The sequence below is a fragment of the Phyllobates terribilis genome, unplaced genomic scaffold (assembly GCF_046119375.1).
Source record: "Phyllobates terribilis strain yellow unplaced genomic scaffold, ASM4611937v1 Scaffold_5159__1_contigs__length_53864, whole genome shotgun sequence".
NCBI classification, from domain to species: Eukaryota; Metazoa; Chordata; class Amphibia; order Anura; family Dendrobatidae; genus Phyllobates; species Phyllobates terribilis.
Genome location: NW_027367907.1, coordinates 18,555 through 31,946, shown reverse-complemented (window position 1 = coordinate 31,946; position 13,392 = coordinate 18,555). Strand labels below are relative to the sequence as shown.

The following is a 13,392-nucleotide window of genomic DNA, read 5'->3' as shown; positions in this document are numbered from 1 at the left end:
AAGGGGGTGACTAAGGTCAGGCAGTGGGACCAGTAGGTTAGTGTTAGTTCCCGGTTGTATATACGTTATATTAGGTTTAGTGTTTTATTGTATATAATCTTGTATATAGGACGGTGTTTTATGTGTATATAGGACGGTGTGAGTGTTGTGTGGGATTGTATATAGTAGTATGAATGAAGCTGGGCCGGGGGTTTTATAGGTTTTATAATAGTTATTTCTTCTCTATGTATATATTCCTGGGGGGATTTTGTTCTTTCTCTGTAGGTCGGATCTTCTATTTTCTGTGATTTGTGTCGGGTTTTTGTCGTCTTGTTCTGCAGTTTTGTGTCCTGTAATGTTCTTCTTCTATAAATAAGACCTACAATCTATTACTCCCTGTTATCAGCCATTTCGGGGGGAGGTGACTGTAGGAAGAGTTACTACAAGCTATCACTCTCTGTTTTCAGCCTCCATCTACGTACAGCCTTGAGAACATAACACAACTGGTTGGGTTCAGCGCCTCTGGTCACATGATCTTTATTATGTACAGTGGGTCGGAGGCCCAGACATGGCGGTGGTGGTCTCAGTGCACCCTCCGCAGCTTGCACAGGTACAGGGGGCCGTGGTTGGCGGTCAGGTGCGGCAGGACCAGTTCTCCTAGTCGAGCCCCCTCATGAAAATTAAATGTCTTTCTGAAGATTTCCCGGAAGCCGCACAGATCCCGGACCTCGGCGTGGATGCCGTATTCAGACGCTGCAACTCCCAGCACCTGCTCCACTACACACTCATTCTGCAGCGCCGACAGTGTACAGGTGGAGTAGACGACATCGCCTCCCGGTGCCACTGCCCGCAGGCCAGATCTGGGGAAATGCACAGAGACAAGAAGGTCAGCTCTCATGCAGCGTGCGATGCTCTGCAGCGGGGGTCACAAACTTACAGCAGGAGGCGGCTCTGCAGCAAGGGGAGGCTCTGGCGCTCTCTCGTCCTTGTGCGGTGGAAGACGTTGTTCTCCTCCTCCAGCAGTGAGTGTCGATCTGTGGTGCACGGTGCGTCCACCAGGACCTGCACGTGGAAGGGTCATAGGTCACAAGTGCTGCAGGATAAGCGGTGCCCTCGCTGTGTGTCGTCCCCGATACTGACCCGGTCATACATGGCGTCCTCCGGCCAGTCCGCGCCGTCCCTGGAGGTGAGCCGCACCCGGTCCTCTGTGCGTACCTCCCATGGGATGTAGGAGTGCAGGACACGCCGCAGGCGGTTACAGCGGGAAATGGAGGCATCGTTGGCCGCCAAAAATCCTGCAGCAGAAAGCTCAGAGATAACTACCGGCATAAAAAGTATCTGCTCCCGCCAACCCATCACATGACCCCAACCACCGCTTACTGCAGTCCTCCATAAGCAGTGCCAGTGTCTTTCCCCCAGGAGCGGCGCACAGATCCAGGACGCGGTGATCCGGCTGAACATCCAGAGCGAGGACAGGAAGAAGCGAGGCGGCGTCCAGCAGGTAATAATCCAGGAGGGCGCGGGTGCCGGACCTGACGGGGAACATTGTTACAGGATGATCCTCACAGAACGGCGCAGAGCGCAGCCGCCGCTTCTCTGACCGATCATAGAGGACTTTTATCTATAAGCCACTAAAACTTCCACAGGCAACAGAGAAAAAGAAACGTCCGACGGGCGTCCCACCAACAGAGGGACAAGCACCAACCACTGACCAGCGGAGGCCGTAATGATCCCCAGAGACGGAGGGGGCCGTAGCGATCCCCAGAGACGGAGGGGGCCGTCGCGATCCCCAGAGACGGAGGGGGCCGTCGCGATCCCCAGAGACGGAGGGGGCCGTCGCGATCCCCAGAGACGGAGGGGGCCGTCGCGATCCCCAGAGACGGAGGGGGCCGTCGCGATCCCCAGAGACGGAGGGGGCCGTCGCGATCCCCAGAGACGGAGGGGGCCGTCGCGATCCCCAGAGAAGGAGGGGGCCGTCGCGATCCCCAGAGACGGAGGGGGCCGTCGCGATCCCCAGAGACGGAGGGGGCCTTAATAATTGCAGTCATGATCGAAAGGGTTGGCAAGATGAGCACTGACTAATTTACTACCATTGGTCAGAGTGCAGGGAGTTGTTTTCTTGCATTGCACTCGTGCGGCCCTAATATAGATCGTCCACTCCACAGACCGCCATCTCCATCCCTCTGTTTCCCCCCAGTAAAATACCAGCGCTTATACTCCCCTCTGGAGCTGTCCGCAAGTGTCAGCATGGGCTCTCCCGGGAATCTCGACATCACAATCTCTGGCCAATCAGCGCTGGTTTCACTCTCCTACAGTCATCACCAAATGTGTAGGCCCCCGTATAAAGCTGTTATAGTGTCGGCCCCTGTATAAAGCTGTTATAGTGTCGGCCCCCGTATAAAGCTGTTATAGTGTCGGCCCCCGTATAAAGCTATTATAGTGTCGGCCCCCGTATAAAGCTGTTATAGTGTCGGCCCCCGTATAAAGCTGTTATAGTGTCGGCCCCTGTATAAAGCTGTTATAGTGTCGGCCCCCGTATAAAGCTGTTATAGAGTCGGCCCCTGTATAAAGCTGTTATAGTGTCGGCCCCTGTATAAAGCTGTTATAGTGTCGGCCCCCGTATAAAGCTGTTATAGTGTCGGCCCCCGTATAAAGCTATTATAGTGTCGGCCCCCGTATAAAGCTGTTATAGTGTCGGCCCCTGTATAAAGCCGTTATAGTGTCGGCCCCCGTATAAAGCTGTTATAGTGTCGGCCCCTGTATAAAGCTGTTATAGTGTCGGCCCCTGTATAAAGCTGTTATAGTGTCGGCCCCCGTATAAAGCTGTTATAGTGTCGGCCCCTGTATAAAGCTGTTATAGTGTCGGCCCCCGTATAAAGCTGTTATAGAGTCGGCCCCTGTATAAAGCTGTTATAGTGTCGGCCCCTGTATAAAGCTGTTATAGTGTCGGCCCCCGTATAAAGCTATTATAGTGTCGGCCCCCGTATAAAGCTGTTATAGTGTCGGCTCCTGTATAAAGCTGTTATAGTGTCGGCTCCTGTATAAAGCTGTTATAGTGTCGGCCCCTGTATAAAGCTGTTATAGTGTCGGCTCCTGTATAAAGCTGTTATAGTGTCGGCCCCTGTATAAAGCTGTTATAGTGTCGGCTCCTGTATAAAGCTGTTATAGTGTCGGCCCCTGTATAAAGCTGTTATAGTGTCGGCCCCTGTATAAAGCTGTTATAGTGTCGGCTCCTGTATAAAGCTGTTATAGTGTCGGCCCCTGTATAAAGCTGTTATAGTGTCGGCTCCTGTATAAAGCTGTTATAGTGTCGGCCCCTGTATAAAGCTGTTATAGTGTCGGCCCCTGTATAAAGCCGTTATAGTGTCGGCTCCTGTATAAAGCTGTTATAGTGTCGGCCCTGTATAAAGCTGTTATAGTGTCGGCCCCTGTATAAAGCTGTTATAGTGTCGGCCCCCGTATAAAGCTGTTATAGTGTCGGCCCCTGTATAAAGCTGTTATAGTGTCGGCCCCCGTATAAAGCTGTTATAGAGTCGGCCCCTGTATAAAGCTGTTATAGTGTCGGCCCCTGTATAAAGCTGTTATAGTGTCGGCCCCCGTATAAAGCTATTATAGTGTCGGCCCCCGTATAAAGCTGTTATAGTGTCGGCTCCTGTATAAAGCTGTTATAGTGTCGGCTCCTGTATAAAGCTGTTATAGTGTCGGCCCCTGTATAAAGCTGTTATAGTGTCGGCTCCTGTATAAAGCTGTTATAGTGTCGGCCCCTGTATAAAGCTGTTATAGTGTCGGCTCCTGTATAAAGCTGTTATAGTGTCGGCCCCTGTATAAAGCTGTTATAGTGTCGGCCATCTCTACCTCTTGTGGTCGGTATTCCGCAGTCTCTGCTCTGACTGTAGAGAATCCTTTCCTGTTTAGCTGCTGGAATCGCCTTTCTTCCCCCCGTAATGAGCCCCCTGGTCCTTAGTATGGACTATAGAAGGAATAAGTCCTGTGCCGTCCTCTGTACTGACCACACATATATTTATACATGTAAATGAGATCTCCTATGAGGCCTCCGTCCCGTGCAATGTAGGGGAGGCCTCCACCCCCTGTAATGTAGGAGGCCTCCATCCCGTGCAATGTAGGGGAGGCCTCCACCCCCTGTAATGTAGGAGGCCTCCGTCCCGTGCAATGTAGGAGAGGCCTCCACCCCCTGTAATGTAGGAGAGGCCTCCACCCCCTGTAATGTAGGAGAGGCCTCCGTCCCATGTAATGTAGGAGAGGCCTCCGTCCCATGTAATGTAGGAGAGGCGTCCGTCCCATGTAATGTAGGAGAGGCCTCCGTCCCATGTAATGTAGGAGACGCCTCCATCCCATGTAATGTAGGGGAGGCCTCCACCCCCTGTAATGTAGGAGAGGCCTCCGTCCCGTGCAATGTAGGAGAGGCCTCCACCCCCTGTAATGTAGGAGAGGCCTCCACCCCCTGTAATGTAGGAGAGGCCTCCGTCCCGTGTAATGTAGGAGAGGCCTCCGTCCCATGTAATGTAGGAGAGGCCTCCACCCCGTGTAATGTAGGAGAGGCCTCCGTCCCGTGTAATGTAGGAGAGGCCTCCGTCCCGTGTAATGTAGGAGACGCCTCCATCCCGTGTAATGTAGGGGAGGCCTCCACCCCCTGTAATGTAGGAGAGGCCTACGTCCCGTGTAATGTAGGGGAGGCCTCCACCCCCTGTAATGTAGGAGAGGCCTCCGTCCCCTGTAATGTAGGAGAGGTCTCCACCCCCTGTAATGTAGGAGAGGCCTCCGTCCCGTGTAATGTAGGGGAGGCCTCCACCCCCTGTAATGTAGGAGAGGCCTCCGTCCCGTGTAATGTAGGAGGCCTCCGTCCCGTGTAATGTAGGAGGCCTCCGTCCCGTGTAATGTAGGAGAGGCCTCCGTCCCGTGTAATGTAGGAGAGGCCTCCGTCCCGTGTAATGTAGGAGAGGCCTCCGTCCCGTGTAATGTAGGAGAGGCCTCCGTCCCGTGTAATGTAGGGGAGGCCTCCGTCCCGTGTAATGTAGGAGAGGCCTCCGTCCCGTGTAATGTAGGGGAGGCCTCCACCCCGTGTAATGTAGGGGAGGCCTCCACCCCCTGTAATGTAGGAGAGGCCTCCGTCCCGTGTAATGTAGGGGAGGCCTCCACCCCCTGTAATGTAGGAGAGGCCTCCGTCCCGTGTAATGTAGGGGAGGCCTCCGTCCCGTGTAATGTAGGAGAGGCCTCCGTCCCGTGTAATGTAGGAGAGGCCTCCACCCCCTGTAATGTAGGAGAGGCCTCCGTCCCGTGTAATGTAGGGGAGGCCTCCACCCCCTGTAATGTAGGAGAGGCCTCCGTCCCGTGTAATGTAGGGGAGGCCTCCACCCCCTGTAATGTAGGAGAGGCCTCCGTCCCGTGTAATGTAGGGGAGGCCTCCACCCCCTGTAATGTAGGAGAGGCCTCCGTCCCGTGTAATGTAGGGGAGGCCTCCACCCCCTGTAATGTAGGAGAGGCCTCCGTCCCGTGTAATGTAGGAGGCCTGCTCAGACGCAGGCGTACTTCTCTTTGTGTTAATCTAGATCAGATGGTGAACTGTGATTTTTGCCCTGTTGAAAGATCCCTGGAACAGATGGTTTGTTGGTGAACACGGATGAAAAGTGCCTGTTTAATATCTCAGCCTTTTCTTTGTCCTCTATAATTATCTTGTTATTATCGTCTTTTAAAGGGTATCAATACCATCTATTTTTTTCTTTTTGGCATTGATGTATGTGTTAGAACCCTCCTGTTAGTTTTTTCTATCTTGTGTTTTGCGGTCACGTGACCATCTGTCTTTATATTCCAGCTCCGCCCTTTTGGCTGTGCTGGACTTCAGTGTTTGACTGTTTCTCTAGCCAGGTGCTTTTGTGCCTTTCTCTGTCAGTTCGTTTGATCCTTCTGGGACCTCTAGTACCTTTTTGTCTGTTTGTCTTTTTGTGTTCTGCAACAACCTTCTCTGTTCAGGAGGTGTCCCTTTTTTGTCCCAGTCCTTAGTTCTTTTAGGGACCCCTCCCCTTATGCTATAGGTCTTCGTTCAGACTAGCCGAGGACTAAGGCGGGTCTGTTCGCTAGGAACAGGCAGCCCGCTACATCGTAGGGATTCAGCTTAGTCTTACTGTAGGGACAGCTTTCCCCTATCTTTCCTTAGTTCATGTTGCAGATCATAACAGTATGTATAAAAATTTTTGGTGGATTTATTTTAATGTCGCTGGCGATTTGTTTCTCTGTAGATAATTTTGCAGCTTGATTTCTTTTTTACATTTCTTATTTAGGCCTTTCTACTCCTGAAATGCTATCTCTGTATTCTCTGCCTTCAAGATTTTGCATGATAAAACTTTGCACTGTCTTATTCGATGGCGACGTCTCCCAACAGCAATTTTAAGATCTCACTTTACAGATATTCACAGGCACCGGAGAAATCTGGTTATGTGGGCTACATCGGACCTCCGTGGTAACATTTTGGGTAATAAATTGGTGAACGAGGGAGTGCCTATTGGCTTTATTTCTGTATTTTTATGTCTTTCAGGTATCCATTTATGGACTACTTTGGATTCGGTTGATTATTTTGGACCCGCATGAAATTTTTTTTGATGCCAGCTGTGACTTTTGACAAATGCCACCGCACCAGGGCAATCGGGAAAAGCCAGGCGAAGTGCCAGAATTGGAGCATCTCATGTGATGTGCCAGTTCTGGGGCAGCTGTGAGCTGCTATTTTTACGCTGGGAAAGGGCAAATATCCATGGATCTTCCCAGCCGGGTAATATCAGCTCCCAGCTGTCGGCTTTACATTGGCTGGTTATCAAAAATAGGGGAGAGTGGGGACCCCAAGTCATTTTTTTTTTTTAATTATTTAATAGGTTTAATAAGGTGACACATCCTTTATGCCACAGGAAAGGCAGTAAAGGGGCAAGTTTATTATATGTAGGGGGTTGTGACATTAAATATCTACAGGACATCTATCTATTCTAGAAGACGGCTGTATTAGATTAGAAACCAGCTTTAAATTACAGAGAACTACAGTATGAAAAAGATGATGTTAGCGACGTCACACACATCATACACATCACACATGCCACCCCAACGTCACACAGGTCATCCCCACGCCACACAGGTCAAAACCGCGCCACACCCACGCCACACACATCATACACATCACACATGCCACCCCAACGTCACACAGGTCATCCCCACGCCACACAGGTCAAAACCGCGCCACCCCCACGCCACACAAGTCATACCCGCGTCACCCCAACGTCACACAGGTCATACCCACGTCACCCCCACGTCACACAGGTCATACCCGCGCCACCCCCACGTCACACAGGTCATACCCGCGCCACACAGGTCACACCCACGTCACACAGGTCAAACCCACGCCACACAGGTCATACCCGCGCCACACAGGTCATACCCACGTCACCCCCACGTCACACAGGTCATACCCACGTCACCCCCACGTCACAGGTCATACCCACGTCACCCCCACGTCACACAGGTCAAACCCGCGCCACCCCCACGTCACACAGGTCAAACCCGCGCCACACCCACGCCACACAGGTCACACCCACGTCACACAGGTCAAACCCACGCCACACAGGTCATACCCGCGCCACACAGGTCATACCCACGTCACCCCCACGTCACACAGGTCATACCCGCGCCACCCCCACGCCACACAGGTCATACCCACGCCACCCCCACGTCACACAGGTCATACCCGCGCCACCCCCACGTCACACAGGTCATACCCGCGTCACCCCCACGTCACACAGGTCATACCCGCGCCACCCCCACGTCACACAGGTCAAACCCGCGCCACCTCCACGTCACACAGGTCAAACCCGCGCCACACCCACGCCACACAGGTCACACCCACGTCACACAGGTCATACCCGCGCCACACCCACGCCACACAGGTCAAACCCGCGCCACCCCCACGCCACATAGGTCAAACCCGCGCCACCCCCACGCCACACAGGTCAAACCCGCGCCACCCCCACGCCACCCCCACGCCACACAGGTCAAACCCGCGCCACCACCACATCACACAGGTCAAACCCGCGTCACCCCCACGTCACACAGGTCAAACCCACGTCACACAGGTCAAACCCACGTCACACCCACGCCACAGGTCAAACCCGCGTCACACCCACGCCACACAGGTCATACCCGCGTCACACCCACGCCACACAGGTCATACCCGCGCCACACCCACGCCACACAGGTCATACCCGCGCCACACCCACGCCACACAGGTCAAAACCGCGCCACACAGGTCATACCCGCGCCACCCCCACGTCACACAGGTCAAACCCGCGTCACACAGGTCAAACCCACGCCACCCCGTCACACAGGTCAAACCCGCGCCACCCCCACGCCACACAGGTCAAACCCGCGCCACCCCCACGCCCACGCCACACAGGTCAAACCCGCGCCACCCCCACGCCACACAGGTCAAACCCGCGCCACCCCCACGCCACACAGGTCATACCCGCGCCACCCCCACGCCACACAGGTCATACCCGCGCCACCCCCACGCCACACAGGTCAAACCCGCGCCACCTCCACGTCACACAGGTCAAACCCGCGCCACCCCCACGCCACACAGGTCATACCCACGCCACACAGGTCAAACCCGCGCCACACAGGTCAAACCCGCGCCACCCCCACGCCACACAGGTCATACCCGCGCCACCCCCACGTCACACAGGTCAAACCCGCGTCACACAGGTCATACCCGCGCCACCCCCACGCCACACAGGTCAAACCCGCGCCACCCCCACGCCACACAGGTCATACCCGCGCCACCCCCACGCCACACAGGTCATACCCGCGCCACACCCACGCCACACAGGTCATACCCGCGCCACACCCACGCCACACAGGTCATACCCGCGCCACCCCACGTCACACAGGTCAAACCCGCGTCACACAGGTCAAACCCACGCCACCCCGTCACACAGGTCAAACCCGCGCCACCCCCACGCCACACAGGTCAAACCCGCGCCACCCCCACGCCACACAGGTCAAACCCGCGCCACCCCCACGCCACACAGGTCATACCTGCGCCACCCCCACGCCACACAGGTCATACCCGCGCCACCCCCACAGGTCATACCCGCGCCACCCCCACGCCACACAGGTCAAACCCGCGCCACCTCCACGTCACACAGGTCATACCCGCGCCACCCCCACGCCACACAGGTCAAACCCGCGCCACCCCCACGCCACACAGGTCATACCCACGCCACACAGGTCAAACCCGCGCCACACAGGTCATATCCGCGCCACCCCCACGCCACACAGGTCATACCCGCGCCACCCCCACGTCACACAGGTCATACCCGCGTCACACAGGTCATACCCGCGCCACCCCCACGCCACACAGGTCAAACCCGCGCCACCCCCACGCCACACAGGTCATACCCGCGCCACCCCCACGCCACACAGGTCAAACCCACGTCACACAGGTCAAACCCGCGTCAACCCCACGCCACACAGGTCATACCCGCGCCACCCCCACGCCACACAGGTCAAACCCGCGCCACCCCCACGCCACACAGGTCATACCCGCGCCACCCCCGCGCCACCCCCACGCCACACAGGTCAAACCCGCGCCACACCCACGCCACACAGGTCATACCCGCGCCACACCCACGCCACACAGGTCATACCCGCGCCACCCCCACGTCACACAGGTCACCCCCACGTCACACAGGTCAAACCCGCGTCACCCCCGCGTCACACAGGTCATACCCGCGCCACCCCCACGCCACACAGGTCATACCCACGCCACACAGGTCATACCCGCGCCACACCCACGCCACACAGGTCATACCCGCGCCACACCCACGCCACACAGGTCATACCCGCGTCAAACCCACGTCACACAGGTCAAACCCGCGCCACACCCACGCCACACAGGTCATACCCGCGCCACACCCACGCCACACAGGTCATACCCGCGCCACACCCACGCCACACCCACGCCACACAGGTCATACCCGCGCCACCCCCACGCCACATAGGTCAAACCCGCGCCACACAGGTCAAACCCGCGCCACACAGGTCAAACCCGCGCCACGCCCACGCCACACAGGTCATACCCGCGCCACCCCCACGCCACACAGGTCAAACCCGCGCCACACCCACGCCACACAGGTCATACCCGCGCCACACCCACGCTACACAGGTCAAACCCGCGCCACACCAACGCCATACAGGTCATACCCGCGCCACCCCCGCGTCACACAGGTCAAACCCGCGTCACACAGGTCAAACCCGCGCCACGCCCACGCCACACAGGTCAAACCCGCGTCACCCCCACGTCACACAGGTCAAACCCACGTCACACAGGTCAAACCCACGTCACACTCACGCCACACAGGTCAAACCCGCGTCACCCCCACGTCACCCAGGTCAAACCCACGTCATACAAGTCATACACACGTCACGCAGATATCATACAGGTCATACTCGTGTCACGCAGATATCATACAGGTCATACTCGTGTCACGCAGATATCATACAGGTCATACTCGTGTCACGCAGATATCATACAGGTCATATTCGTGTCACGCAGATATCATACAGGTCATACTCGTGTCACGCAGGTATCATACAGGTCATACTCGTGTCACGCAGATATCATACAGGTCATACTCGTGTCACGCAGGTATCATACAGGTCATACTCGTGTCACGCAGATATCATACAGGTCATATTCGCGTCACGCAGGTATCATACAGGTCATATTCGCGTCACGCAGGTATCATACAGGTCATACTCGTGTCACGCAGGTATCATACAGGTCATACTCGTGTCACGCAGATATCATACAGGTCATGCTCGTGTCACGCAGATATCATACAGGTCATGCTCGTGTCACGCAGGTATACAGGTCATACTCGTGTCACGCAGATATCATACAGGTCAAGCTCGTGTCACGCAGATATCATACAGGTCAAGCTCGTGTCACGCAGATATCATACAGGTCATACTCGCGTCACGCAGATATCATACAGGTCATACTCGCGTCACGCAGATATCATACAGGTCATACTCGTGTCACGCAGATATCATGCAGGTCATACTCGTGTCACGCAGATATCATGCAGGTCATACTCGTGTCACGCAGATATCATGCAGGTCATACTCGTGTCACGCAGATATACAGGTCATACTCGTGTCACGCAGATATACAGGTCATACTCGTGTCACGCAGATATCATGCAGGTCATACTCGTGTCACGCAGATATCATGCAGGTCATACTCGTGTCACGCAGATATCATGCAGGTCATACTCGTGTCACGCAGGTATCATACAGGTCATACTCGTGTCACGCAGGTATCATACAGGTCATACTCGTGTCACGCAGGTATCATACAGGTCATATTCGGGTCACGCAGATATCATACAGGTCATACTCGCGTCACGCAGATATCATACAGGTCATACTCGTGTCACGCAGATATCATACAGGTCAAGCTCGTGTCACGCAGATATCATACAGGTCATACTCGTGTCACGCAGTTGACTCCTGACTATGAATATGGCAGACAGGATGTGGCCCCCAGGGGCCCAGGAGCAGTGCGATACCTGGCTGGTGGGAAGCGACTGATGTCACCGCGAGGGAAGGTAAAGCATGTGAGGTTGGAGTGGTGTGACACCTCCGCCATGGCGGTGCGGGCCTCGGACAGAAAGTCAATGGCACTGCGGGAGCGCAGTCCGCGGGTCACGCCATCCACACTGGAGAACTTATTGATGAGGGCGCCATACTTCTGCTCGGACAGGAGACCGATCCGCACCGAAGGCCAAACATCACCAAACTGTGCGCTGTACGTCACATCGAAGAGCTTCAGGGCGAGGCGGGGCGACGAGGGGCCCACAAAACTGGTGGCCTGGAAGAGAGGACCAGAGGACCTGAACCAACCCTCCTATCGTGCGGTATCTGGGGGTCTTCCCGTTACCCGGGGTCCTGTGGGTATCTGGGGGTTTTCCCGTTTCCCGGGTCCCTGTGGTATCTGGGGGTCTTCCCGTTTCCCGGAGCCCTGTGGTATCTGGGGGTCTTCCCGTTTCCCGGGTCCCTGTGGTATCTGGGGGTCTTCCCGTTTCCCGGAGCCCTGTGGTATCTGGGGGTCTTCCCGTTTCCCTGTGGTATCTGGGGGTCTTCCCGTTTCCCGGGGTCCTGTGGTATCTGGGGGTCTTCCCGTTTCCCTGTGGTATCTGGGGGTCTTCTCATTACCCGGGGTCCTGTGGTATCTGGGGGTCTTCCCGTTTCCCAGGTCCCTGTGGTATCTGTGGGTCTTCCCATTTCTTGGGGTCCTGTGGTATCTGGGGGGTCTTCCCATTACCTGGGGTCCTGTGGTATATGAGGGGTCTTCCCATTGCCCGGGTCCCTGTGGTATCTGGGGGTCTTCCCATCTCCCGGGGTCCTGTGGTATCTGGGGGTCTTCCCGGAGCCCTGTGGTATCTGGGGGTCTTCCCGGAGCCCTGTGGTATCTGGGGGTCTTCCCGGAGCCCTGTGGTATCTGGGGGTCTTCCCGGAGCCCTGTGGTATCTGGGGGTCTTCCCGGAGCCCTGTGGTATCTGGGGATCTTCCCGGGGTCCTGTGGTATCTGGGGGTCTTCCCGGAGTCCTGTGGTATCTGGGGGTCTTCCCGGAGTCCTGTGGTATCTGGGGATCTTCCCGGGGTCCTGTGGTATCTGGGGGTCTTCCCGGGGTCCTGTGGTATCTGGGGGTCTTCCCGGGGTCCTGTGGTATCTGGGGGTCTTCCCGGGGTCCTGTGGTATCTGGGGGTCTTCCCGGGGTCCTGTGGTATCTGGGGGTCTTCCCGGGGTCCTTTGGTATCTGGGGGTCTAACCATCTCTCGTGTTCGTTGCTCTCACCCATTTCTTCTTGTATCGGTATCTGCAGAACACCCGCACCGGTTCCCGCACCTTTCTGCGGATCAGTGCTGCTCCCATGGAGGCCGCCATGTCTTATGTGCAACCGTGAAATCCTCCCCCCGGAAGCTGAGTCCTACCTGAAGGTTCCGCTGTCTCTGCGTGTCCGGATATACCGGATGTAGTGTCCGGCGGGCTGTGGGCTCGGGCGACTTATCCTTCTAACGGGGCCAGAGATCGGCCGATTGTGATCTGAGCACTGTTGTCGGTCAAATCATAAAATAATCCTTAGATAATATAAATCACCATCATCATCAGTGTATATGGAGGGGAGGAAGGGAGAGAGCGACGGGAAGAGGAAGGGAAGAGGGCGACAAGAGGGAGGAAGGGAAGAGGGCGACAAGAGGGAGGAAGAGAAGAGGGCGACAAGAGGGAGGAAGAGAAGAGGGCGACAAGAGGGAGGAAGAGAAGAGGGCGACGGGAAGAGGAAGGGAAGAGGGCGA

At 55.9% G+C, this 13,392-nt stretch overlaps 1 protein-coding gene across 2 annotated transcripts; it reads right to left on the bottom strand.

Moving 5' to 3' along the window:
- Window positions 1–500: 500 nt before the first annotated feature.
- NSUN4 (NOP2/Sun RNA methyltransferase 4) lies at window positions 501–13,021 on the bottom strand. 2 transcript variants are annotated; one of them, XM_073669809.1, is made up of 6 exons: window positions 12,893–13,021; window positions 11,604–11,905; window positions 1,360–1,511; window positions 1,120–1,274; window positions 917–1,041; window positions 501–839 (listed from the first exon to the last, which is right to left on the bottom strand). In XM_073669809.1, the coding sequence occupies exons 1-6, from the start codon at window positions 12,980–12,982 to the stop codon at window positions 563–565; spliced, it is 1,101 nt and encodes a 366-aa protein (XP_073525910.1). In that variant the 5' UTR covers window positions 12,983–13,021; the 3' UTR covers window positions 501–562. The 2 variants fall into 2 exon arrangements, with proteins under 2 accessions (XP_073525910.1, XP_073525911.1); XM_073669810.1 differs by having other exon boundaries at window positions 11,784–11,905.
- Between the last annotated feature and the right edge of the window lie 371 nt (window positions 13,022–13,392).